Genomic DNA, 26352 nt, shown 5'->3' with positions numbered 1-26352 from the left:
AAAGCCCAGCCCCGTAAACCCCTCACCCCATGTTGGGAAGAGATATGGGTTTATCTGATGTGGGTCATGGGCACATGCTAAGTGTAGAATTTTATATACTTGTTAAGATATTAGAGCTAATAAAAACTAGCTTATAGCCCGTGCAAGGCACGGGAGCTTTTTAATTATTTATAAATTTCTTAAATATATTTTAAATGGTGTGAAGAAATTTAATTTATAAATAATAAATTAAAATTTTCAATAAAATAAAATTCGAAATTATAATTTATTTGTAAGTTAGAATTGTGGTAAATACATCATCACAACCATTAATGGCTTCAAATAAACTATTGTAATGAAGCCATTCCTTTTCTCGTATGTACCCTGCCAAAGTATTAAATTCTTTCTATCAAATTTTAATATATTTTGAGTGGAATACGTTATTGCCAACTTTTATTAGATTATATTTATAAATGTATTTTATATTAGAATTATTAGTGTGATTTAAATAGCCCGCAAGGGTTGATTTAGCTGGTTAAAGAGAGGACATATATCCTCTTGCGTGATCCGAAGGGTAGCGGTTGTGGGTTCCTAGGTTAAAAAAAAATAAAAAAATATATAATGTGATTTAAATATTTTTCAAAAAATTTATATGGTTCTAAATCAAAATTGATAAACATAATTTGTTTTTGAATTAAGAAAAGGAATCATAAACATGCAATAAGAAGGTAGATCTATTTTGGATTAAGAAAAAGTTTTTGTATTTGCTAATCACATAAATCCGGCTTATTAATTTTAAAATATATTATAAAAAATTGTGACAGTGGGATTTATATGATTCTACGAATAAAACTGGTAGGAAATATTTATTTGGGATTAAAAAAATCATATACACGTGAAACACAGAATTTGTTTTGGATTCAGAAAAGGAATTATAAATATGCAAGGTGATATCAGTTGACTTGTAGAACAGAAGTTAATTTTCGGATTCAGAAAAGGAATTATAAATATGCAAGGTGATATCAGTTGCCTTGCAGAACAGAAGTTAATTTTCCAATCTAACGGTGCTTATTTGTTCAATATAAGATCCAACGGATGATAAGCTTTTGGACCAGAGGACCATGCGACCAAATTATCTCCCTTACGCTTATTATATATAAGTATATAATGAGTCATATTTATAAAATTTGGCGCATAGCATGTGCCTATGGATACACACTTGAATAACCGAAGAGATATTTACCCTGCTTCACGTTATGAGACTTTGAAATCGCTTTCAAGGTAAGAGATATTTACCCTGATTCATGTTATGAGACTTTGAAATCGCTTTCAAGGTAAAATGTAAGTAGATGATTGAATGGATCCAAAAAATTTGGTCATTAATTAATTTAATTTGAACATTCGGTTAAAGTGGACAATTGAAAAATGATGACATAAGAGGGTAGAGCTAGTTTTGGATTTCAATATGATTAATAAAACTTGTTGTTTGGCTAACGGAACGGGATAATCTATAAAGTTAAATATGCACATATATAATCTTGATAAGCACTTGACAATTTGCATAAATAAGTGCAGTGATATATAGAATTTGTTTGAAATAGATTAGTAATACATGCAGATACATAACATATTACACTGAAATCAGCACAGATGACAGAACCTTGAACCTCAAGTTAATGTATGAAAAGCTAAAGAACAAAACACACCAACTAACTGAGAATGCTAAGCAAATTACAGTTCAGGGTCTCCAGGAATTAATGCATCTATCATGAAGCGACCAGACAAACGTCGAGCTCTCGTTAGCTGGCAAGCTCTTGAACCTCCTCCAATCAGCCATAACAGTAGAAAGATCAGCCACCTTGGCAACAATGCTCCTACAACAATTAGCATGAACTGTAGAAACAAGCCGAGCATCTCTGCTATTCTCACAAAAACCGCTAAAGAAAACAGTGTCTAAGAACATAACTTTGAGTCCTAAGTTGCGGAACAGGCCCTGGTGCATTAAGTTTGCGAGGACATCCTGTTCTTTCAGGCCTCTCGAATTGTTTTTCTGGGCGTACCAGGAATCAAACAGGGCTATTGTTCTGTTGTTTGATCTGACCATGTAAAAACCCGTGTTGATTAAATTCTGCTCAGACCACTGGTCTCCGTTAAATCTGTCAGTACTGATCTGCAAGTCTATACTTCCGTTTACTATTAGTTTCGGAAATGGATTTCTGAGCCATAACACATCTGTATCCTGTAAAAAATTTGAAGGAGAACAAATGTAAATGGGATTTTTTCCCGAAAATAAGTCCTTATTTCTCCTGAATGAACTCTGCCAAACATGCTCAATGAACAGAGCGCAGAGATATAAAAAATGCATCATAATGTATAATTTTTTTCTGTTTTTATCTAAACAAAAATCTCAAAAACCAGGTTTTATTCAAAAATACATAACATTTCTTAATCTACATACCAAAAAAAGAAAACCCGGTGACTATATATTGACTAAAACCTCAACAACAAAACTAGATAATAGCCTATCTATTCTGAAAGGCCTTTCAAATCAGGTCCAACAAAAAACCACCCAAACGCCTTTTAAGTTGATCTGTTAATGTCATTACTTTATATATCTAGCAAAAATTTCTGATTAAGAAAAAAATACTAATTAAGCAGTAATTATATTTTGCTAAATATAATTGATCTAGCTTAGCTATAATGACAAATATGAATAATACCGTGAAAATGAAGTTGTAACCGCGTTTCAGAACATCACCGAGAAACAATGTTCGTCTCCACATCATTTTAATGAACTCATCAGACATGTAAAGCTTCTCTGCAACGAAATCCACACCGTCCGTTTTAAGCTTGTAGCAATGTAATCCGTGAAATATGCATCGTCGATACGAGGTTTGATCCATTGCACCGACCAGAAGATGGTCCTTAAGGCCTTGCGTGTCTTCTCCCAGCCATAATCCATCTAAAAATATATCTAGCATCGGCTTGTATCCTTCGACGTAAGCCCTGTTCACTATAGCTATTATCAACGTCTTGTTCTGTCCCGAAGCCTTTGCTAGTGCTGCGTCGAGTTCGTCCTTGTACGTCTTAGGCTTCAGCTGTGACACATGCAATATTTATCAGCAATCAAATAACATTGACAAAAAAACAAGTCGAGAACGTAACATGGTCACGTGAACGTGAGTATTTAAATTTCTGAAACTAACGAGGCATGAGAGACTTACATGAAGTGTGTTGGTGGATTGAGGTGGGGATTGTTGAAGAGCAGGGAAGAAGGATTTGATAGTGCTCTGGTTGAAAAACACAACGTAGAGTAAACCACAGAGAACAAATATGTAAACGCCATTTTCGATGACTTTGGAATTATACTTGGATTGTTGATGATCCATGATCATATCAAATGATTTTTGATGGTTTAAATTTTACAGGGTTTATGTGAGATATAATGAAATGAAGAGAAGAGATTTGGGTCAAGAGATTGTTGTTTGTTTGTTTAGCATGCCTATCTTGTAATGTAGAAGACTGTTATAGTAGGCTTATCCGACCTCTATAACTTTAACTGATTTTTAGGAAGGCATCGAAATTTATAACAAATTTTTTCAAGAAAACTTATGTTTCAAAGAACAAGTATTAAAATGTATTATTTCAAGAATAAACCAAGAATTTTATTATACATATATTTCGATAATGTTATAATTAAATTAATATAATCTATATACATTTTTCAAAATGTAAAAGAGAATTGTTTATAGTAAAATAAAACAGGAAAAGTGTTTAACTGAAATTTAAAAGAAAATGTAGGGAGGCGACCAGTGTAGTACTACTTGGTGATAGAAAAGGTATATTGACATAAATATAGATAGAATTAAATTAGTATTTGTATAACGGTTTTTCTATGGTGTGCCCTGGGCATATGCTAAGCGCGGAAAATTTTGTGCTTGGATATTTTGATTGGTTCCTATCTCATGATAATGATGGACCCCCTGCAAATACACCAACCACACCAATCAAAATCTCTCAAATACAAAAATTTCCGCGCTTAGCATGTGCCCATGGGCACACACTAGCCAAACCGTTTGTATAATCCATAATTAGAAAAATAAATGGCAAAGAAAACTTCATGATTATCATGTATCCCTGAAAACAGTACGAGATATTGATATTGGAACTGCATTTATCTCATTTCCTTACTCATGTCTACGAGTTACGAGCCGTTTGAGGTTTATTTTTCCTCGTGTAACGTCACAACTAAATAATGATGGAAACTGAGACGATTAAATTCTTCGATTTTAAAGCAAAAGAATCGGGTTTTGAGGGATTACACAATTATCTCGTTCCTCGTTCTCTGGCCATACCAGTGCATCTCATTTTCATGTGATACTGTGTTCATTAGTTTTAATATTAAATTTGTGAGATCGTATTATATACGATCATGGTGTACGAGAGTGCGAAAGAAACAGATACACCTATCTTCACAAGCTTAAAATAACAAATAATTAAAAATGAAAAATCAACTTCACAAGTTTAAAATAACAAAATAATTAAAAGTGAAAAATAGTCGGCAAACTAAAAACCACCATCGAACTCATTTGTAATCATTATTTTTAACTACAGAAAATTTTCATTTATATATCATATATCACTGTATTATATACAATATATCTCTCAAATATAAATATATACAAACATAGAAGAAAGTTTTATGGAGACTGGATTATTTGGAGACTGTAGAGACCTAATCCTGGCCATCCAATCATTAAACATCCAACGGCTGCATATATTTTGTCCTGCATGTTTGGTTTCTCACCCTATCATGTCCTGCACTTCTAAATCGATGAACAACAAGCAGTACTTCTAAATCTTGCATAACATGAAATAATAATTCCATAATATTGGTGTTCAATCACCGAAATCCTAACAAATAATAATAATAATTGCATACAAAACAAAGATGTGGTTGGACACTGCTATGATTGGCACTGAACTCATTGTCATTGTCCTGCAACGAATTGAATTTGTTGCAAGACAAAATAACACTTAGATATATCATAAATATGCGGGACAAATTATTAATATTACATTACTAGAAATGCATGACAAGAATAGTGTAAATTACAAACATAGTTTTGAATTAAAATTAAAACAAGAATATTAATAATACATTACTAGAAATGCAGGACAAGAATAGTGTAAATTATTAATATTACAAAACTAGAAATGCAGGACAAGAAATGCAGGACAAAGAATATTTAATCATGTCCATTAATTGCCATATTATTTAACGGTAGATCCTGTAGTCTCTAATGACTCCAAAATTTTTGGTCTCCATTGAGCCCAACTCTACAAACATATTTATAATATAACATATATATTCATCATCTTCATCCGCATCTTCACTCCTACTATGATTATTATAATAATACACCTCCGGCCAAATCATATCGTTAAGAGAGTACGCGTTTTATGACTTACCACCAGGTAATCACCGTTCTTTGCCATCATAAGTTGCAAATAATAAGATTTTAATAAAATCTTGTTATTTGTAATTTATGATAGATTAAAATCTTATTATTGGTAATTTATATGGCAAAGAGTGGTGATTAGCTGGTGATAAATCATAAACTTGCTCTCTTTAATGAAGTACTTGCCACTTTCACACAACTTCTTTATTCACTTCTATCATAAATCTCTCGCGATTCCGGTCGATCATAAATAATTGACCACCAATAATTAAGACTACCAAGTTTATTTAATTGTGAAAAATAAATACTACTAATTTTACAATACAAAACAATAATTAATGAAATATAATTGATGATTTCTATAATTATAAAAAGTGACAATAAAATTGACTTTTAATTTATATTTAAAAATTAATTTATATTTGAAAGTAATCTCTATATACACACAAACAATTCTCATAATTACAGACTCATGAAATTCTTTTGCAGTCAGAACACAAAATCATTCAAATCTAAATCCCTACCAAGTTGGCATTATATAACTAATTTCTAGTAAGAAAAATTCAAAATTTTCTTATAAAATTAATATAGACCTTGTATAATCAATTGTTTTGTATAAGGCTTGCATTACATATTATACTATTCTCGTATCTAAATAAGATTTAATTTTACATAAATATCTTTTTTACTATAATTTAAAAGACAAATAATAAGATTTTATTATTAAAAATAAAAAACACACTCTACAACATTAGATAAATATAATTGATATAATTATATTATATATCATAGTAAGTAAGTATAATAAATAATATTGATGATCGATATTTTAATCAAATGATTGATTGATTAATTGATTCATCCCAAGCTATTCGAGAGGAATATACTGAATTATTAAAATAATTTACTTATAAATACTGTAGAAGTGTTTCTTAATTTTTTTGGTAATTAAATTAGGAACTTAGAGTTTGATGATGTTAGCGCACTTGTTCCCAAATCTTTAATCGCACTCTTGCAGCTAAAATCTGTCCTAAAAGCTCAGATTTTAAGGTCCGACGAACAAAGAAACATGTTTATCTATTGAACCCACAACCCGTTCTAACTCAGAGATCGATTACATACATACATATACTCGATGCCTTCCACTTCAACTAATAAAAACAAGGACAAGGTGGTCTCTGAGGGTGAGTTTCTTCTTATCCTTTATTATTATTTCCAGCTGATTGTATATTATTTGTTCATGAAACTTGTAATCTATTGTATAGATATATGAGTCTCTCTGCATACATGCCTTGATTTGTTGATTTGATTGTCTGGCTTGAAGAGATCCCTTTGTGCTGTATGATTGTGTATTTGTTTATAGGTGAATGAAAAGTAATACTTAAGGCCTAATGGGTTTTCTTTGATTCGTGTTTTAAGATATTTTAAATGGGTAATTTATTGTTTCTGTTGATTTTATGGGTTATTTTGATCCAATGCTGAGTGAAAATTGGTGGTATTTTTGGGTTTATTGAGAAAAGTTTCGTAAAATTGATTTAGTGAATAATTGTTGAATGACGATTGGCGAAACAAAAGAAACAACTTGAGACGGGCTCATTTAGGAATAATGTTACTGTGATATGGTGATAGGATGTTTGTAATGCTATGTTTCAGCCCTTTAGGGTGTGAAGTATGAGAGAAGGGAGTAACTAATTTGGGAAGAACAAAATATATACCGTGTAAGAAGTTTCAGAGTGAGATAAGTGGATAGTCAACAATGATGTAGTAATTGTTTTTTTGTATTTTTTAACTCAAATCATCCAGGATCTTCTTTTTGTTTTATGTGTCTTTTTGAACTGTTGTTGCACCATTCATGGATATAGATATGAGCAATTAACCTTTTATGAAACATGCTGAAGCTAGTTAAAGGTTTTGATGGGCATAATGAGGTACGAATAATTTTGTGTAAGACTCTCTGGCTATTTTTTAAAGGGATCATTAATCCTTACATTCTTGTCTATTTGTTCTGATTTGACCCCTGTTTTAATTTTTAAGTTAGACTAAAATTTCAATCATTATTTACTCATATTGTAACTGGACCAATAAGAACTTCGGACAGGTGAGAGTAATTGTCGCCCAAAAATGAATCATAAAGTGATGAAAGGCAGTCCATGGGAATATAGGATTTCTTTAAGGGTTTAGGAATTAGATGAGTGCAAATTGTAAATAATCAAGAACTATGATGTTAAGTAACCAGCTCTTCCAAAACCTTAGGGTTCTAGGATGACGGCTTTATTGGATGAAATATATTCAACATTTTAATCCCGTAAAACAAACATAGCCTCTGTAATGTTGGTGGGTTTTGTACAAGTTGTCTTGATTCTTTGTTTCATCTTCTACCAAAGAACAAAATGGTTGGATTTTGTCTTTAAATTTTCTTAACATAGAACTACAAGTGGCATTCACATGAGCAACAATATTTTCGTACAGGCCGTCATTTTTTAAGGGATCTTAGTCCTAACTGAGAGTGTTCTTTTAGAGTTCCAGTAGAGTTACAATGACTGTTTTTAATGTTAAAACTTTTACTATCTTGGACTGGCCCTAGTATAGATGCAAAGCATTGATTTAACCTCTATAAAAGTAACCCTTTGGGTTGATTTCTACTTCAGTAGTTCAGTGCTTACGTCACAAATTTTCTGCTCTTAGCCTTCCAGTTGATTTAAAGTGGTTTTGGAGACTGGTGCATAACCAATCTTTAACCATCACCTTGAATGCAACAGCTTGATTCATGATTTTTGTATATCTGTCATTGTTTAATTGGTATTGCTAAATTAATGAATATAGTTCTATTCAAATTAAATTTATTTATTCATAATAATTATCGTTATTTTCATATTTTGTAATAGTTACAAATTTAAATTTGTAATCTATGTAATTATGTAGTATAATAATGTGATTTGCTTGATTGCGTTAGGCTTAGATATTGGCCTTTGCGTAATTTAAATATTGTTTGAGTTTAAAGTGGATATGACCCATTAATCTGTTTTACAAGCTCTCATTCTTATTCAGTTATTAATTATACTTGCACCTACTTTGTGACAGAAGAATCTGAAACATCAGTTGATGAGTCCGATGTTAGTGGTTCTGAAGGTGAATATGTTTCCTGGGTCTCCTGGTTTTGCAATCTGAAAGGACATGAATTCTTCTGCGAGGTGGATGATGATTACATTCAAGATGATTTTAACCTTTGTGGGCTAAGCAGTCAAGTTCCATACTACGACTATGCCCTTGACTTAATTTTAGATGTTGAGTCATCCCATGGTAATGTCTATTTGCCGTTTCCTTGAGTAGATCTTTTTTTTAATATATCAGTTTAGTAGTTTGATTACCTAATGAGTTAATTACTGAGGGCATCAGAAAGGGTTTTTCCTTAATCACATCCAACTGTGTATGTGTTCGAATGTAGTTGAAACTCTATGTACCAAGTCTGTATTCTAATTCGTGAGTCCTCTGTTTGACGGCTTTGAACCTTTTCCATACATAGCCTTTAAAGTGTCATTTCCACTTTCATTTATGTGTCTTTTTGCTCCTGGCTAGTCTTCTTTAAGTGTATTTTTACTTACTATAGCTGTTTAAAAAGTTTCCATTGGGAAGGCCTTGCGCAGTTTACTAATCGTGGTTGCTAGTTCTGACTTCTGACTACTGGAGTCGGATAGCTGATGGTTCTGCCTGGAAATCCTGTTGCAGTAAATAACATTTCCTGCAGCTATTGTATTAAAAATATGTAGACCATTTAGGTTAAAAATTTCTTCCGTTCCTCTCAATTTTGATCTTATTCAGCTTTCTGAGTGCTTTGCTTGGGTTGTGGCATTTCTGCATTCTTCTAATTAAATTTACTTTGTCAAGATTTCTGTGGTTGTTAATATTAAAAATTCCTCCGGCAATAGAAATTTTTTTTGGACTACCGGTCTTCCACAAGTATTTTGAATATGTTCATTCTCATAATGCCTATGTATATGTTGAAGAATTATTAATTTGTACATTTTGAAGGTCATATATTCTAGGAACTCGAACTGTAAAAGAGCTTATGTATCACTAGATTTCAATGTGAAAATTACATTATTCCAAGTACGAGTAACTGACTGCCCGGATTTTGAAATAGATATGGTAATGATCCTAGTTCCATAATAGATTTCATCATCTCGGGAAGAGCTGTGTCATCCATCTGCTATATTGCTGGCATAGGAAATGCTTTACTACGAAAAAAAATTCAATACAATGCTCCCTTTCTGTAACTGATACGTTCTTTTTTACAATTTATACAGGTGATAAGCTTAGTGAAGAACAGAATTCATTAGTTGAATCAGCAGCAGAGATGCTCTATGGTCTTATTCATGCCCGATATATACTAACGAGCAAAGGGTTGTCAGCAATGGTAATTTACTCTCTTGCATTAATTATTTCCGGCACATCTTTACAAAATTTAGGACTACCAATCTGTATGGACTCAAAATGCTTCTAAACACTTCTGTAGATGGAGAAGTACAAGAATAATGAATTTGGGACATGCCCGAGGACTTTTTGCAACGAACAGGCATGTTTGCCAGTTGGCCAGTCAGATATTCCCAGGTCAAGCTATGTGAGGATTTACTGTCCACAATGCGAAGATATATACTTGCCGCGTACCAGATATCAATATGGTAACTTATTGCAGGCTTTTAAATTTGTAATCTTTGGTTTACTGCTAAAGTTATGCATTCTAGTGACAGTTTTGAACCTTGTATAATTGTTAAGAGAATAGATATATCTATATGCTCATTATAGGGTTACTTACCTTCTAAATTGCGTATGACTTTTCTGATCCATATAGATATGCAGTCTCTAATTGTATGGATCAGAAAGTAAAAGTGGATTTGAACTTTAAGACTATAGGTTCCTCTATCTTGCAGTTATAAAAGCATTTCTTACATTCCTTCTCCTATAGACCATTGTCATCTACCACACAATTTTCTCAAAAACGTGCAGCCAGAAATGAGGAAGAACACACTTACAGGCCTTTGCAGAAAACATGAAATGATGAATAAATGGGATCACATAACCTTTTTTTTCAACTGTTTCTAGGACCTCCGTTTGTGGAAAACAACAATCATGTCCATATATTGGCACAATGGTTTTAACTGCTGCAGTACCATATCTGAATAAAAAAGAATCCATGGGTTCAAAAACACACACACATCCAGACATATCTGAAGCTTCTCGTGGATCGCATATACATGTGATAATAGATATCAAGACTTAAAATTTCACACTAAGACATATGAGGTTCTTGTGTTGTTTTCTTAGAATCCTTATGTGAACGTAGTTTGTGAATATAGTTAAAGTCAGAGACGGAACTACTCAAGGGCTAAGCTGGGCTTAAGCCCTGGGTAGTTTTTGAAAAAAATGTCTAGTAGTTATATATATTATGCAATTTATGTGTTACTTGAATCCAAACCCACTATCAATTAGGTCCAGCCCATCAATATAATCAACAAGATACAGAGAATAGAATAGAAAATGAGGAGTAAGTAGGTGGAGTTCTATTTTTTTTCGATCCCTAATATAGTGCAGTGAGGATATCTCTATTAGATATCAGCACATGAGGTCTTTCGACCTCCTAAATATACTGGTGGGTATATTTTTGTTCGTTATTGACTTGTCAAGCCCACCCCAATCCAAATTCCTGGTTCCGTCCCTGGTTAAAGTTATATTTATAATAAATTCTTAGCATGTCTTGTATAAATGCATCAAATTTGTGATCCTAACTATAGTCTAAGGTGGTATATAAATTTGTTTAACAATATTCTAATTAGTCTCTTTTGGGTTTTTTCAGCCATTGATGGGGCTTATTTCGGGTCAACATTTCCTCACTTATTTCTGATGACTTATAACCATCTCAAGCCACAACGAGATTCTCGCAGTTATGTTCCTAAAGTATTCGGTTTCAAAGTCCACAAGCCATAACTTTAGGTACATGAGCTACTTCCAGAGTTTTATTCGAGTTTATATACTTTGGCAGGAAAGTTAGTTATGTTCATGTTGGACACCGGAATGTGGAATGATGGTGCCAGCTTGATTACACTGATGACACAGGATATCAGTGTGGACCATTGACTTAAATTTGAATCTTCTTAATCTAGGGGGTTGTTTTCGGCAGTTGGATAATCTTCTGGATGTAAATTTGGGATAGATCAGTATCAGTCTATTTCGAAGTTGTTAAACTTTTTACATTTTAGCAGGTGAAATAATATTAGTAAGACTACGCAATTTCGATGACCAAGGGACTGGCTTTGCTATGATTTTTGAAGTCTGACATTTACACATACATAGGTAATCTGAGCTATAAATATGCATATTGTATTGATGGAGAGTGTATAATTGCTAATCTGAATATATAATTTTTATAATCAGAATTGTCGATTCTAGTAGTTAATTGAGCTATCACATTCTGTTAAGGATAAAATATAAAACTGTTTGCTATGTTGGCTAAGAGCATCTCCAACCATCTAAAGCCATTGGCAAAAAGATGAGTTGGCATACCTAAAATAAAAAAATTTAGCCAACAGCTCCAAAAACTCAACTCCAACCATGCTCACCTGTTGTCTATAAATTTAGCCAACCTCCTATGGATGGCTAAATTTGTCGAACCTCTACAGGTCTTCAAGAAAATCTGTAGGAAGATTGCACATCATTTATTACCATATTGAACTGATATATTCTATTTTAACAATTTAAAATATTAATAACATACTATTTTTAAATTATAACCAACCAATATAGCCAATACCATTGAAGCAAAATGTCTTACAGGTTCAGCAAAGTTTACATAATGTCTTACAGGTCCAATTTAGCCAACGATTATAGCCAACGCCGTTGGAGATGCTCTAACCTATAATTTGCTAATCTATACTAATATATTTAATTCTGAAGCCTTATTATTTCCATCCTGCTCAAGTGTTGATTTAATCATGATATACTTAACTACTTAAGTATTGTATATTCTCAACTGATGCCCTGTTTCTGAACTTGCACAAAAGTCAGAGGAAGACCTTCATTCATTAATCTTGGTGAAACCCAGGACAAGTTCTTCAAATTAGCACCAAAACAAGTTGTTATTTATATTATCTACTAAAAATAATGACAAGTTGTAATTTATCCAAAAAGAAAAAGTAAACAAGTTAGCGTCTAGATCTAAATTGCAAGTCAAGGTCAAGGCCTTCATTTTTTTTTTCTTGAAATGATTTTATACATATTAATAGAGGTTCGATACTCAATATTTCCCCAATTGCTATTCCATTTGACAAAAGAAATATATAATATTATTTTATATTAATATAATTCACAAAATCAATTTTAATATGTCAAATATTTAGATTCCCTTTTCTCGTATTAATATTATCATTTAATTTAAGTCAGAATATTGTTCTAAAATTTGATAATTATTCGTCAATTTATTGATGTTCCGTAATTCGTCGAACTGATTAAATATCTAATTAATTAGTTAAAAAAATGATCAATCTCTAATAAATTCAATTAATCTTCAATTAAGATTGAACCTTGTTTCGTATCATTAAATCCGATTCCGATGTTCTACGTAAACAAACATCGGTTAAAAGTAATCTAGAATATATATATATACTCGAGCCAAAAAGAAGCCTGGATTATAACTAACACGCTTGGGTTCACCAACTCCTCCTCTTTCCTTCCCGGAAAAAGACGTTATTCTGTCTTTCACTCATTCAAATATTGACTTGTTCCTCATCGCCTTCTCTCTCACATTCATCTACATAATCTCCGCATCAAATTTATTCTCTCCGCATCAAAACTATCAATATCTCGAAAACACTTAACTAAAATGTTGATGTTAGTGGACTGCTCTAACTGCCGCGCGCAGCTGCAGCTCCCGCCAGGCGCCAAGTCCATACGTTGCGCACTCTGCCTCGCCGTTACTCGCATCGCGCAGCCGCGCGATGTCGTGGCTCCTCCACCTCCTCCGGCTTACTCCTCTTCCACATCGAATAATAATTATTATCATCATTATCAGCCACCTCAGCAGCAACAGGCTCCGATCAGTTACGTGCCGCCTGGTCAACCAGCATCGGTGAATGGACAGAAGAGAGCTGTGATTTGCGGGATTTCGTATACTGGGAGCAGGAATCAGCTGAAAGGATGTGTTAATGATGCCAATTGTATGAAGTATATGCTCATCAATAATTTCAAGTTTCCGGAGTCGTCTATTATTATGCTCACAGGTATGTTTACTTTAGTTATTGATTATTCGGTATCGTTAGATATTGTACTAGTGGTTTGTTTTTATTGTTGTTCATACTGGATGCAATGTGTGTGATTGTATTTGATGTATCTGTGAATTTTATGGAAAAAGGCCAGGTGAATGCTCAGCAATTTAATAATTGTGTCCCCGCAGTAATTTGACTCCCCCCCCCCTCTCCCTCTCTCCCCCGCCCTCTCTCTCTCTCTCTCTCTCTCCCCTCTCCCCCTCCCTCCCTCCCTCCCTCTCTCTCTGGAAGATTATAATGTATGATTCTTCAATTTAGGCTCTCTCTCTCTGTGGAAGATTATAATGTATGATTCTTCAATTTAGGAAAAATTGTCCACAGTTATACAAACAGTGTGTTGGATACCCCAACGTCTTTTCTTGCTTTAACATTGAAAGCCTATTTGGATCAACGTGTCTGTTTGTCTATAATGATAATCAATGAATTTCCAAATCAAGGCATTTAGTTATGTGTGAATGTATATTAATATAAAGACCTTACAACTTATAAGAAGTGTGTGAGCAATGTATTTAGATCCTCATTTTCGTGGTTTGCCTAGACGTCAATAGTCAATCTGGATACAATGAATGTGTGTTCTAGTAATTGTTATATTTCCGGATTAGGGAAGAATTAGGTGCATAGTATAGATTTTTCCGGTAATTTGTTAGTTGACTGCGTGTCTGTATGCTATTGAAACTGAATAACGTGTAGTACTATCAATTCTCAGCACAAGCAATAACTTCAATATAATCATGAGTTCTGATTAATTGCTGAAGCTTGGTCCCTAGTTCTTGATGTATATTGTTATTGGGTCAATGCAATTACCACTTAACAAGAAAAAACTTCAATTTTCCATTATCAGTCAATTTGGATACAGTGTGTGTCTTTATGCTTATAAATTTATAATTGATAATTCTTTGAATAGGAGGGTAACGAGCTTGGTGCATAGCATAACCCAAACTCTCTCAGGCAATTTGTTATTTGTGTAATATTACTGTTAAAAAAATGACCGAGCACAGTAACTTTATTATCAGCACAAGCATCCCCCCCCCCCCCCCCCCCCCCCCCTCTCTCTATTTGTCAGCCAAAGCACTTACTTTAGTTTATTATCCCTAAATGTTTATAGTAGTTTATATTGCTTGTTAAGTATTTTAGAGGAGTCTGTTCCGGTTCTAATATCTTCTGTAACAGAGGAAGAAAAGGATCCATTAAGGCGTCCAACGAAACACAATATTAGAATGGCAATGTATTGGCTTGTGCAAGGTTGTCAGCCAGGAGATTCCTTGGTGTTTCATTTTTCTGGACATGGTTCTCAACAAAGGAATTACAACGGGGATGAGATTGATGGATATGATGAGACCATTTGTCCCCTGGATTTCGAAACACAGGGAATGATTATTGATGATGAAATAAATGCTACCATTGTCAATCCTCTTCCCCGTGGGGTTAAGCTTCACTCAATCATAGATGCTTGTCATAGTGGAACTGTGCTAGATTTACCTTATCTTTGTAGAATGGACAGGTAGGTGGCCTCTAACCTTAAGTAGAGCGTCTGACTTTCTATAGCATGCTATACATGTCATACTCTAATATAGTTATGATGTAATTTACATGGTTAACCTCTCTTTTTTTTCCAAAAATTTCTTACAGGACAGGGAAGTATGTATGGGAGGATCATCGTCCTAAGTCAGGAGTATGGAAAGGAACAAATGGGGGAGAAGTCATATCCTTTAGTGGCTGTGATGATGATCAAACTTCTGCTGATACATCTGTAAGGAATCATATTACGTATAATTGTCACATCTTAGAGTGATTCACAAAGAATGCTGGCTGACAATTTATGCGGACAGGCCCTATCAAAGGTCACTTCCACAGGTGCAATGACTTACTCTTTTATCCAAGCAATAGAACATGGACATGCAAAAACATATGGGGATATGCTAACTGCAATGAGGTCAACTATCCGGAAGACTGATGGTGGTTTAGGGGGAGGTGGTACAGTTACATCGCTTTTGTCCATGCTTTTGACAGGAGGGAGTCTTGGTTCTGGCCTGAGACAGGTATATAATACTGTTGCTACTATGATTTGAAAGCAAAAATACTTATTTGCGAATATATAGAGACAGATATTGTTATGCACATGTCACTAATCATACAACGAAGGTCAACATAACAAAGAAAATACTGTAGTCCACATGATGAATATACATATATTTGGGATTTTTTAGGACATGGCATCTTGTAAGCTCAAATGTTATTTTTTTTAAATTATGGAGTATTCTCTAATCTCTAGAAGAAAAAATGACGTATTTGGAATGCTTGACAGTAATATCAAGAATTACTTGTGCCAATTTGATAGTCCGACATTATCTTCTCTCTAGCCATGCCCATGGATTATACTTCTTTCCGCACTATCCACTTTCAAAATTATACTTCTTTCCACAATATCTACTCTGGAAGTGCAAGTAGGATTACACTATATAGTTCTATTATGTTAAATTAACAGAACTGGTTTTCATCCCTATTTGACTCAGGAACTGCAACTAATTTGTGTATGTTACATTATTTGACACAGGAACCGCAACTAACTGCGAACGAATCTTTTGATGTCTACAAAAAGGTCTTCTCCATATAACAAATAACACATTAACTCTTCGGCTTATGATAACGTTGTGTTTGACAGTTGAACCTTACTCTTAAAGATATCTACATCAGCCCTTCAATGTGAGTCGCATTGTTCTGCTGAGATGAACCTGGTTAAGTTTTAGTGCAGTAATTTCTTTTTTGTTGATTTTTACCCCGGAAAGATTGCTAAGGTCAATGTAGAACACCACAACGGATGCTAAGGTCTGTGTAGAACACCACAAATCTACATGTAAAACTTGATAACTTGGGAGGAGGGAAATATATTGAGTTAAATGATACTTTTGACTGGACATTCATAAAGTTCAAGCTATTCAACCACTCAACCAGCATTTTGTGTGATATGTGGCAATTGGTTATGTAATATATCAATGTAGACAGACATAGCTCCAAACATATGCAGTTTGAGATAAAAATAATATACAGTGGTAATCTGTGTCCTGCTATTATATTTGTCATCAAGTGAAGTTCAGAAATTATAATGTGATTGCAGTTATACTTTAAATGAAAGGAAAAGAAGGAGAACTGAGGAGTTTGATTTTCTGCTTTTGCAACTCCCTTTAATAGGCCTAAAAAAAGAAAAGAGAATCGGCTTACATATTTATATTTTTTCTTCAGAAGACAATTTTATATAAAATTTGTGAAAAAGGCCTAAAATGGTACATAACGGAAGCGATTCAAGCGAAGAAATCTAAATATGACAGATAAACATAATTTTTTTGTGGCAACACCAAACAGGCAAACAATAATAAAACTCGACGAGTTTCTATACTTCCTTATCAGTTGCTTCTTCTACTAATCGGTGTTTACAAAGCTAATATGTATGGTGCTAACACGACGACTAAGAGTTTTCAGAAAAAAAGCTGATATAATCATATAAATATCAATTTATTTATTGTAAATCATGCTTAAAAAGATAAATACCGATGAATATATCTTATCCCAGTCCCACATAAGATAGTTTGATTTTTGGAGTCAAATTAATGATTCTATAATTTCATAAAAAGAAAAATAATAGACTCTACGATATGTTTGATAAAAATGCTAAGTGTCCACCAATCAATGGATAAGAAACACAAGCCTGTTGCAGAGTGAAACTTCCACTCTTATTACATGGCTTCTTCCATTGCTACTCTAGGTCGTCCAAGCCTCTCAGCTCCTCCTCTATCTCTATCTTGTTTTCCATCAAACCCATGTCCTAAAATCACATATGCACCTCCCAGACACACCAAGTTGATCACTTTGGCTATTGAAGGCGACAATGATTTTGGGGCAAGAGACCCCTTTCCTGCTGAGATTGAGAGTAATTTTGGAGACAAAGTCTTGGGTTTTGGCAGCACTGAGCATAAGATATTGATTCCCAATCTAGCTGCTCTCTCTCTTTCTAGACTTGACTGTTCTCCTAAGCCATTTGCCTTGTCTGAGCAAGATGCTCAGAATTTGTTAAGAAAGGTACAATCTTTACTACACCCCTATAGTTTTTCAAGAATTTTGAATTTTGTTGTTTGTAGCGGTGTTGGTTTCGGGTTTAAGACTTGTTGAAATTTGATAAAATTGATGTATGGGCTTAGGTTATATGCTAAGATTTTAACATGATCAACAAAAATTAGAATTTACACAGAAAGGTTCAATTTTTACTGACCCCTTAAATTTTTTTTTTTCCCTATAAAACTTTGATAATTCTTGTTTCTAGGCTGTATCAATTGAGTTTGAATTTATTAACTGAACTTTGCTAAGCTTGAAATAACAGAAATGAACCACATTGAGTTGTGTCAATATCATATTAGAAATTTGTCCCTATATACTGTGTCGAACTGTTGATAGTTGGACTGGATTTGAGTATTTTGGGTTTTGTTAGACATTGCCACACCTGCTTGTTTGTAAAGTGTTGTTACAAGTAGTAAGTACTTAGTTATGAAAGTCGAAGAACATTGTTAAAAGTTTACTTTCTCTTCTGTATGTTAATCTGGATGAATGAGGTAAGAATAAGAGTGGAATGCAATTTTAGAACTATATTAGAAGCGTAGGAGAAGAGCGTGAGGGGAAGAGCATAAAAACCTGAAGCGCACGTAAATTTCAGTTACGAGGTCTGTGAAGTAAATGAGTAGAAAGTACTAATGCAAATTTATCCAAAATTGGTCAGATTGAGCTCTTAATGTGGTATGAATAGGACAGAAGAAAGTATCACAGGAATATACCATTAAGAAAAGATATTTTATTTGCATTTTCTTGAAAGATCTCACTGTACCTTTCTCAATTGTTCTTGTAGGTTGTCGGTTGGAGACTGTCAAATGAAGGTGGAAGGGTGAAATTACAATGTTTGTGGAAGCTAAAAGATTTCAAATCTGGCGTTGAACTCATCAATAGGATATTCAATGTTGTAGAAGCTACTGGGCACCTTCCCAACCTTCACTTGGAACCACCCAATCAAGTTAGAGCTGAACTGTGGACGCCTTCGATTGGTATGCGATCTCTTTTCTTTCTTTAAACATTTTGAGTCCAATACTATATGATCGCTTAAGTACACTTACTGGAGGTTAAACGATGTGTGGGTCATGTCTTCTGTGTTTCTGCAGTAATTCTATGTCTATATGAAACCTTTTAACAAGCTTTTCAATCTGATTGAACATTTCTCAATTTTATTGTTCTATCACATTCTTCTAAACTTTGCTTACGAATATTGGTTATCTAAATCTAAGCTGATAAAATCATATTTTCAATCTGCTATGTTAAACAAGAGTCCCGGCCCACAATTTTTTTTTGTTCTGTGAACTAACACATATTAATATAATGGAATAACGTATATAGTATATATTATCATAAATCGCCAAAAATGATTGAGAGCAATCTACATATAACTGAGTCGATAACTTCCAACAACTTCTATTCCATACTACGCAACTACAATATATACCTTATCTTGACTAGGCTAAACTGTCCTTCATTATATGACTAATTATCAACATATTTCTTAATCTTCTCATATTATTAGATATATCATCATGTTTCTTCTCATAATTACTTAAAAATGTTTCCCTTCATGTTTCATCGAACTGTCCTCATGTTTCTTGCAAGGTCAAAGTGCTGCCCTGTATACCTAGTCATAATTAGTGAGTCATATGACTAATTATCAACATGTAGAAATCTACATCCAATTAGAAAATTCAGATGCAAAACAAATGCATTTGCTTCTCTCAATATGTTTTAAACCTCTTGTTTACTTGTGTATTCTTGAATCGCAATAGTTGTGGTCTAGCCTTGTTTACTTGTGTATTCTTGAATCACTACAAAAGTGGTAGATAGCTACCCGCCTATCCCCTCGTATAAACTATATTTCTCTTCTGCTATGCAGGGGGTCTAAGCATGAATGATTTCATCGTAGCTGCTAAAATTGATGAGATAAAAACATCAGATCTTGTTCCCAGAAAGAGAGCTTGGGCGTAACTCACCTCTACTTCTACTTTTACATCAGTGCAAGCTGGAAGAAGCAAAGCTTAATTTCACTAAGTATCGTCTTATCAAAACACACATGTAATAAAATTTTGTTTTATCTTAAATTCAACATAGCATATCGGAGGATTGTAATTGCATTTGAGAAACAAAGATAGATCAGCCAAACTCCTTCATAAATAGTTCATTTCTTGCTTTAATCTGGGACGGCCTCATTCAAAGTGACAAACCAGGAAATGTAAATTGAAACTACACATCCTTATACCATCTGTGTTTAGTTTTTTAGGTCTCCTACCATTGATCTTCCTTCACACACATCGAGTTATAATATTCTTAACAACAAACTATAAAATAAATTAGTGAAAATTGCCAAAAATAAAGCTGACAGAAGATAGCTGAAACATATGCATTCTTTACATTGCTTTTTCTTCATACTTGTAAAACTTATAAGTGAACACAGGAAATAAAAAGTGAGAATGCGGTGAAGGTGGATCGAACACCTGACCTCCAGATCTTCAGTCTGGCGCTCTCCCAACTGAGCTATCCCCGCAATGTGTGAAAAGTTACTTTATTATTATATTATTATAAGAAATATGCTATATATATATTTGACTATTTAAGCCTTTGTATTCAAAAACAAAAAAAAGGCGCAGTTTTTCAAAAAGATTCACCAGTTCCTTGAGTTTGTAAGAATCGGAGATGATGATGATAAGAGCATTTACTACTTCAGCTGCCGTAGCACGAACTACTACTACTACTACTCGTGCTCAGCTTCAACAGTTACTGTTACAAAAGTCCAAGGTCGGTTTCGATAAACTCGATGATGCTCTTGTTGTGTTCGACAAAATGCTCCTTATGAAGCCTCTGCCTACGGTTATCGACTTCACTCAACTGTTAGCCGCCCTCGTAAAAATGCAACAATATGCCTTTGCGGTTTCTCTGTTTCGTGATATGCGTGTTTTATGCATACCAGCTAATATAGTTACATTTAATACTGTCATCAATTGTTGTTGTCACTTGAATAGACTTGACTTTGCCTTTTCGTTTCTCGGTGGGATCATCAAATGTGGTCTTGTGGCCGATGTCTTTACTTACAACACTCTCATCCGGGGGCTTATTTCCCAAGATAAGTTTGTGGAGGCGGAGCATTTGTTTAAGAAGCTTATTAGATTTGATGATATGAAACACGATGTAGTTTCCTATAATACCATCATTAACGGGCTTTGCAAGACTGGTCACACCAATATGGCTGTTAAGTTGTTCAAGTATATGAAGAAGAAAGGTTGCCAACCCAATACAGTAACTTATAGCACAATTATTGACAGTTTATGTAAACATAGATTGGTGGATGAAGCATTAGGCCTTCTCTGTGAAATGACTAGGAAAGGCGTACTGGCGGATGTTGTAACGTATAGCTCATTGATCCAAGGTCTTTGCGACTTCAGTCGATGGGATGATATCTCTAAATTGCTAAGAGAGATGGAGATTAAGAAGATCTCTCCAAATGTCCATACTTACAATATTTTGATTGATGCATACGGGAAAGAAGGAAAGATGAAAGATGCTCAAGATTGGGTGGAAATTATGGTCCAAAGAGGTCTGTATCCTAATGAAGTCACTTATTGTACACTAATGGATGGATATTGCTTGCGGGGAGAAGTTGATAAGGCTTTAGAAGTGCTTGAAACCATGAAGAGTAAGGGGATATCTCATAATACTTATAGCTATAATATCTTGATCAAAGGTTATTGTAAGAAGCTGAAAGTGGACAATGCAATAGATCTTTTCCAACAAATGCCCTGTGAAGGTTTGACACCAACTATTCAGACGTACAATACTATATTGCAAGGTTTTTTTGATTCAGGTAGACATGTTGAAGCACGTAAATTTTATAAGGAGAAGATGTTAAATCTAGGTATTCATCTAGACAAAGTGACATGCCTTATCATGTTGCACGGTCTGTGCAAGAACCGCTGCGTTGTTGAAGCGTTGTCCTTGTTTCACATGATGGAATCCAGTGGGTTAGTTCCTAATATATATGTATACAGCATTCTCATTGACGGATTAAACAAGAACGGACATCTTGAAAAGGCAAAAAGTCTTTTTGACAGCTTGCCTTCAAAAGGTTTGAAGCCTAGTGTCAAGACATACACTATGATGATTCGAGCATACTGTGAAGAGGGGCTACTAGATGAAGCAAATAAGCTTATTGGGCAAATGGAAGCTGAAAACTGCTTGCCAAATGAGTGTACCTACAACATACTGATCCGCGGTTATTTTCGGTATAAGAAGTATCATGAAGGAGGTGCACTTATAGACAAGATGCGTGGTCGTGGTTTCTCTGCAGATGCTTCGACCACCTCCATGTTGCTGGACCTACTGGAATTGAAAGAACATGATCCTGCTCTTCATGCTTTGCAGAAGAAGTTCTTGCAATAGTTTCCTGGATTTAGGTATTTCAGCTTCTTATAAGTGTCCCTGAGCAATTATTGATAGTTTTATGTAAATATTAAACACTATTGACTTTTCTTAGGATGATTGCAAACTTGTAAAACATGCATAATGTATTTCCTAATTGTAAGATACTTGGTCTCATATTTGTATACCACTATACATATTTTACACTACTTGTTAGTTGTTACCATCTCATTGCTTAATGCTGGACAATCGATTAATTGTAGTATTCTGTTTCATTTTCTCTAAAAATGGTCATGATTTGCTTACCTGAATAGACTTTTTCTGGACACATTTTTGTAAGGTGCGAATCTCCTAGCGTTTGTATTTGTAACAGACACAAAATTAATCATTATATATGCTTAAGGAAGTTTACAGAAGATGCATTTTTATAACAAAGGAAGTTTACAGAAGATGCATTTTTATAACAATCATTGTGTGAGCTTAAGCAGGCATCAAAAGTTGAAGTACACAGATAACAATATGCCCCAGTCTGGAAAAAGCATGCAAAGAATCTCAAATAAAAAGACAAACACATGCGGTGAAGGTGGATCGAACACCTGACCTCCAGATCTTCAGTCTGGCGCTCTCCCAACTGAGCTATCCCCGCAATGAAAATTCAATTTATACATATATTACACGTATCTTCCAATAGACCGTTTATTTGAATAACACAAAACACAGGCCTGACTAACATTATCCGCGCAACAAAAACTAAACAGTAAACATCAAGTTTAAGTTGAGCTCAGTAGAATCTCCCACAGTAGTAAACAATCTCCGGCGAAAATGTCGGCGAGTCTGCTGACGTGTGCGTTTCTCCCGAGACAAGGTCCGCATTCACACAGTTGTTGTTATAATCTCAACATATAATTGTATCTATAACTGAGTTATTAACATACTTTATATTGCTACAACAGAGTTAAGTGAGTCCACTCGGAGCTTCGTTTGGAACAACAAACAGGTTTATTATATTCACTTTGTTATATCCAACATTTTTTATTGAGCTTAAAAATCATGATTATAGTATGAATGGGGACATGTGTTTGATGAAATGTCTGTTAGAGTGTCTTCAATTATTTATTTCTTCGCTTTATTTTAGTTTGTGTGTGGGTTCAAAAGCTTTGTAGTGGAACATAACTCTAGACGTATAGATAGTTTTACGTGTAAGATGCCGTTTTATATTAATAATCGATTCTATCAAATGTTCGTGCAAATATTCCCATTGTAATTATAATAGAGTAACTTTTTGATGAATCCATGAAATTATTTAGAAATATTAGGTGCTTATAAGAAATATGTAGCTGCCTAAAATTTTAATCTAACGCGGAGAGGTCTTTATTGGACAAATCGGCACAAAAGAATAAGATTTGAAATTGGTGTAGAATGCTTGAGAAATGGTAGTGTCCACGTGTCACATCAGCTCTTTTAACAGTTAATGTAGTTGCCAGTGTAGTACCCAGTTTTGTGACATTTCGTGTCTGGTTATACTATGCAAATCCTGAGTCAGCTACTTTATTTTGTGCAGAAGCAGTTTAAGAGGAGATCTGGTCAACAAGTAGTAACTGCGAAAATCGAGTTGAAACCTCCTCCATATATGCTCGTAAGCCTTGATATATCTATTTTGTTTTAACTCTGTGGCAAAGAGAAGTAAATGTTCTGCTTTTAGCTCAAGATGTAATGCTTTGACATTAATTTTAAAAGACTGATCTTACCCAAAGTTTATGAAGCTCTGTCACCACATAAATCTTAGTATTCTTATCTGTTTAAAATTTTGATGTTCAATTTTTTAATTTTGGGCAACCTCCAGCCAGAGTTTTGTTGTCTCCTTTGATAAGAAATTGAGTAAGTTTTGCTAAGTAGGGAAATACATCTAGAACGAGCCCTTAAGTGTTACTTTCTGGTTTCAATTGTACAAAGGTAGACCGACGTATTCATAGATGAGTGGAATTAATTTGCATCTGTGCCAATCAGCGGAATCATGAAGCATATACTAGATTGTTCTTATTCTAATCTGTGGATATGTTTTAGAATGCTTTGGAGCCACACATGAGCAAGGAAACTCTGGAGTATCATTGGGGAAGACACCAGAGGGGCTATGTGGACAACCTAAACAAGCAAATTGTTGGAACAGAACTGGATGGATTGACTTTGGAAGGTGTGGTACTTGTTTCATACAACAAAGGTGATATCCTTCCGGCATTTAACAATGCTGCACAGGTGTGTCACATTTTTCACATTAAAGTAGATTGTTCACTGTTTGTACATCTCTGTTAATATTATGCAATCTTTTAAAAGCAAACAGACTATAATCTTTGTTAAAAAGTTGCCAAACTATGCGAATTCCCATCTCACTTGACTGGTACTTTCTCCAACATTTATATTCTGGGATTTGCATATACTGTTTTCCTCTTATTAATCAGGCTCCCAGATAACCCACACCCTTTCATATTTACAGACTAATTTTATTTCTGCGTCATATTTGTAGTTTTAACTTTTTTTTTTGCTAAATAGTTTTAACTTTTCCATGTTGCAGACTTGGAACCATGAGTTCTTTTGGGAATCTATGGCACCAGGTGGCGGCGGAAAGCCATCTGGAGACCTTTTAAAGCTTATAAACAGAGATTTTGGGTCCTTTGATGCTTTTGTTGAAGAATTCAAGTTGGCAGCATCATCTCAGTTTGGTTCTGGTTGGGCCTGGCTTGCATGTAAGTGGTTCTCTTGCTTCCATTCCTCCCCCAAATCAAGAAAAAAAGAACTTTTCTTATTGTCTTGTCTTAATATATGGCTATTTAATATTACTGTTTTTGTACACTGACGACTTAAAGGCTCCATTGATTTGCTTTATTCTAGACAAAGCAAACAGGCTCGATGTAGGTAATGCTGTGAACCCACTCCCAAAGGAGGAGGACAAGAAGCTTGTAGTGGTTAAGAGTCCGAATGCTGTAAATCCGCTTGTCTGGGATTACTTTGTGAGTAATTATGTTTTCTTAAACTTTTAGATGGAGTTAACCGATTCTCATTGAAGTACAGCGAGCTTTACAACTTCATATGTGAACTTTGTCGTTTTTGATAGAAATTGGTTTTTCAACTCTACAATTCCCTAGCATCTCCTTGTAATTTTAAGAATCTGATTATATTGATTGGTTGTTGCAGCCCATCCTCACAATAGATGTCTGGGAGGTACGTTGGTATTTTGTAATGTTAAACTACTGTTTTCTTACAGAAAGTAATTGCACTTAAAGTTTCTTGATTGAAGAGCTGATTTATTTTTTCCTTTTCAATTGCTTTTTGTTTTCCTATTGCAGCATTCATACTACATTGACTATGAGGTAAGAATGCATGATCTGGTATTAGTCAAGTTTTCTTTTGTTGGCTTCTTTGAATCATATTTTGATGCAATTATTTGTGTCAATTCAACAGAACCGAAGGGAGGAGTATATTTCAACATTTCTTGAGAAGCTAGTGTCATGGGAAACAGTGAGTATGAGGCTAGAAATAGCAAAGTCCAGGTCAACGGAGAGGGACAAAGAAGCGGAGAGGAAAAGGAGAGAGGAAGAAGAAGCTAACTTACCAGGTGGTGAAGCAACAGAGATGTACTTGGAAAGTGAAAGTGAAGAATCGGAGGCTGAATAATTATCAGGTAGAAATTTATGATAGTTTTTGCCCTGGGATGCTTGGATCCATGTCTGCTATACTGAAATGGCAAGCAAATGGGAATCACTGCCTGCTGACTGGATCGAGCACATCTGTAGAAAGTTTTGTATTTGCGGAAATGTAGCTTTATAATTTATAGGCTAGATTGTCAGAACTGAGCAACTGATGTAAGAATAGGAATCCATGAAAATATATGCAAAAGCTTTAGCCTCCACAATTATGTGGCAGAAAAGTTGTATATCATAGGTACCAAGACGAGTTTAGATTGTCATAGCACTCAGATTAATCATATTTTAAAGATAACGGTATATTCTTCCGTCTCAATTTATCTGTCTTGTTTGATTTTTTGTTGTTAAATTGACCAAACTTTGACCGATAATTAGTAACTATTCTTACATGATCTTCAAAATTGAAAA

At 34.3% G+C, this 26352-nt stretch overlaps 6 protein-coding genes and 2 non-coding genes across 9 annotated transcripts; 5 read left to right on the top strand and 3 right to left on the bottom strand.

The window, feature by feature from the left end:
* Positions 1–1717: 1717 nt before the first annotated feature.
* On the bottom strand, positions 1718–3368 carry LOC108221576 (uncharacterized protein At1g28695). Its single transcript, XM_017395444.2, has 3 exons — positions 3204–3368; positions 2700–3077; positions 1718–2218 (listed from the first exon to the last, which is right to left on the bottom strand). The coding sequence occupies exons 1-3, from the start codon at positions 3366–3368 to the stop codon at positions 1718–1720; spliced, it is 1044 nt and encodes a 347-aa protein (XP_017250933.2).
* Positions 3369–6391: 3023 nt separating this feature from the next.
* LOC108220289 (casein kinase II subunit beta-1) lies at positions 6392–11739 on the top strand. 2 transcript variants are annotated; one of them, XM_017394020.2, is made up of 5 exons: positions 6392–6625; positions 8523–8741; positions 9746–9855; positions 9955–10120; positions 11293–11739. In XM_017394020.2, exons 1-5 carry the CDS (start codon positions 6577–6579, stop codon positions 11421–11423), a joined length of 675 nt encoding a protein of 224 aa, XP_017249509.1. In that variant the 5' UTR covers positions 6392–6576; the 3' UTR covers positions 11424–11739. The 2 variants fall into 2 exon arrangements, with proteins under 2 accessions (XP_017249509.1, XP_017249510.1); XM_017394021.2 differs by having other exon boundaries at positions 6435–6625; positions 8526–8741; positions 11293–11561.
* Positions 11740–13179: 1440 nt separating this feature from the next.
* On the top strand, positions 13180–16720 carry LOC108223877 (metacaspase-1). The gene is made up of 5 exons (XM_017398330.2): positions 13180–13711; positions 14927–15257; positions 15386–15506; positions 15586–15795; positions 16311–16720. The coding sequence occupies exons 1-5, from the start codon at positions 13315–13317 to the stop codon at positions 16368–16370; spliced, it is 1119 nt and encodes a 372-aa protein (XP_017253819.1). The 5' UTR covers positions 13180–13314; the 3' UTR covers positions 16371–16720.
* Positions 16721–17414: 694 nt separating this feature from the next.
* Positions 17415–20122, top strand: LOC108223878 (probable pterin-4-alpha-carbinolamine dehydratase, chloroplastic). Its single transcript, XM_017398331.2, has 3 exons — positions 17415–17830; positions 18648–18840; positions 19731–20122. Exons 1-3 carry the CDS (start codon positions 17492–17494, stop codon positions 19820–19822), a joined length of 624 nt encoding a protein of 207 aa, XP_017253820.1. The 5' UTR covers positions 17415–17491; the 3' UTR covers positions 19823–20122.
* Positions 20123–20305: 183 nt separating this feature from the next.
* On the bottom strand, positions 20306–20378 carry TRNAF-GAA (transfer RNA phenylalanine (anticodon GAA)). Its single transcript has one exon. It is a non-coding gene; the product is annotated as a tRNA-Phe (tRNA).
* Positions 20379–20527: 149 nt separating this feature from the next.
* Positions 20528–22267, top strand: LOC108220278 (putative pentatricopeptide repeat-containing protein At1g12700, mitochondrial). The gene has a single exon (XM_017394007.2). The coding sequence runs from the start codon at positions 20528–20530 to the stop codon at positions 22265–22267; it is 1740 nt and encodes a 579-aa protein (XP_017249496.1).
* Positions 22268–22819: 552 nt separating this feature from the next.
* On the bottom strand, positions 22820–22892 carry TRNAF-GAA (transfer RNA phenylalanine (anticodon GAA)). Its single transcript has one exon. It is a non-coding gene; the product is annotated as a tRNA-Phe (tRNA).
* A 55-nt stretch (positions 22893–22947) lies between these two features.
* On the top strand, positions 22948–26260 carry LOC108220279 (superoxide dismutase [Fe], chloroplastic). The gene is made up of 9 exons (XM_017394008.2): positions 22948–23111; positions 23200–23243; positions 23808–23882; positions 24311–24499; positions 24816–24987; positions 25133–25251; positions 25436–25462; positions 25588–25611; positions 25703–26260. The coding sequence occupies exons 1-9, from the start codon at positions 23069–23071 to the stop codon at positions 25913–25915; spliced, it is 906 nt and encodes a 301-aa protein (XP_017249497.1). The 5' UTR covers positions 22948–23068; the 3' UTR covers positions 25916–26260.
* The last annotated feature ends 92 nt before the right edge of the window (positions 26261–26352 follow it).

The sequence above is a fragment of the Daucus carota genome, chromosome 5 (genome assembly GCF_001625215.2).
Source record: "Daucus carota subsp. sativus chromosome 5, DH1 v3.0, whole genome shotgun sequence".
NCBI classification, from domain to species: domain Eukaryota; kingdom Viridiplantae; phylum Streptophyta; class Magnoliopsida; order Apiales; family Apiaceae; genus Daucus; species Daucus carota.
Note: the sequence above shows the minus strand (reverse complement) of the source record. Positions and strands in the feature narration are given on the sequence as shown.

Coding starts and splice junctions, on each gene's coding strand:
- LOC108220278 (XM_017394007.2), top strand. CDS start 20,528: ATGATGATGATAAGAGCATTTACTACTTCAGCTGCCGTAGCACGAACT.
- LOC108220289 (XM_017394020.2), top strand. CDS start 6,577: ATGCCTTCCACTTCAACTAATAAAAACAAGGACAAGGTGGTCTCTGAG. Junction 8,742..9,745: donor AGATGTTGAGTCATCCCATG/GTAATGTCTATT, acceptor CAATTTATACAG/GTGATAAGCTTAGTGAAGAA. Junction 9,856..9,954: donor GCAAAGGGTTGTCAGCAATG/GTAATTTACTCT, acceptor ACACTTCTGTAG/ATGGAGAAGTACAAGAATAA.
- LOC108223878 (XM_017398331.2), top strand. CDS start 17,492: ATGGCTTCTTCCATTGCTACTCTAGGTCGTCCAAGCCTCTCAGCTCCT. Junction 17,831..18,647: donor CTCAGAATTTGTTAAGAAAG/GTACAATCTTTA, acceptor TTGTTCTTGTAG/GTTGTCGGTTGGAGACTGTC. Junction 18,841..19,730: donor ACTGTGGACGCCTTCGATTG/GTATGCGATCTC, acceptor TCTGCTATGCAG/GGGGTCTAAGCATGAATGAT.
- LOC108223877 (XM_017398330.2), top strand. CDS start 13,315: ATGTTGATGTTAGTGGACTGCTCTAACTGCCGCGCGCAGCTGCAGCTC. Junction 15,258..15,385: donor TATCTTTGTAGAATGGACAG/GTAGGTGGCCTC, acceptor AATTTCTTACAG/GACAGGGAAGTATGTATGGG. Junction 15,796..16,310: donor TTGGTTCTGGCCTGAGACAG/GTATATAATACT, acceptor TATTTGACACAG/GAACCGCAACTAACTGCGAA.
- LOC108221576 (XM_017395444.2), bottom strand. CDS start 3,368: ATGGATCATCAACAATCCAAGTATAATTCCAAAGTCATCGAAAATGGC. Junction 3,078..3,203: donor AATCCACCAACACACTTCAT/GTAAGTCTCTCA, acceptor CATGTGTCACAG/CTGAAGCCTAAGACGTACAA. Junction 2,219..2,699: donor GTTACAACTTCATTTTCACG/GTATTATTCATA, acceptor AATTTTTTACAG/GATACAGATGTGTTATGGCT.
- LOC108220279 (XM_017394008.2), top strand. CDS start 23,069: ATGTCGGCGAGTCTGCTGACGTGTGCGTTTCTCCCGAGACAAG. Junction 23,112..23,199: donor TGCGTTTCTCCCGAGACAAG/GTCCGCATTCAC, acceptor TTGCTACAACAG/AGTTAAGTGAGTCCACTCGG. Junction 25,463..25,587: donor TCACAATAGATGTCTGGGAG/GTACGTTGGTAT, acceptor TTCCTATTGCAG/CATTCATACTACATTGACTA.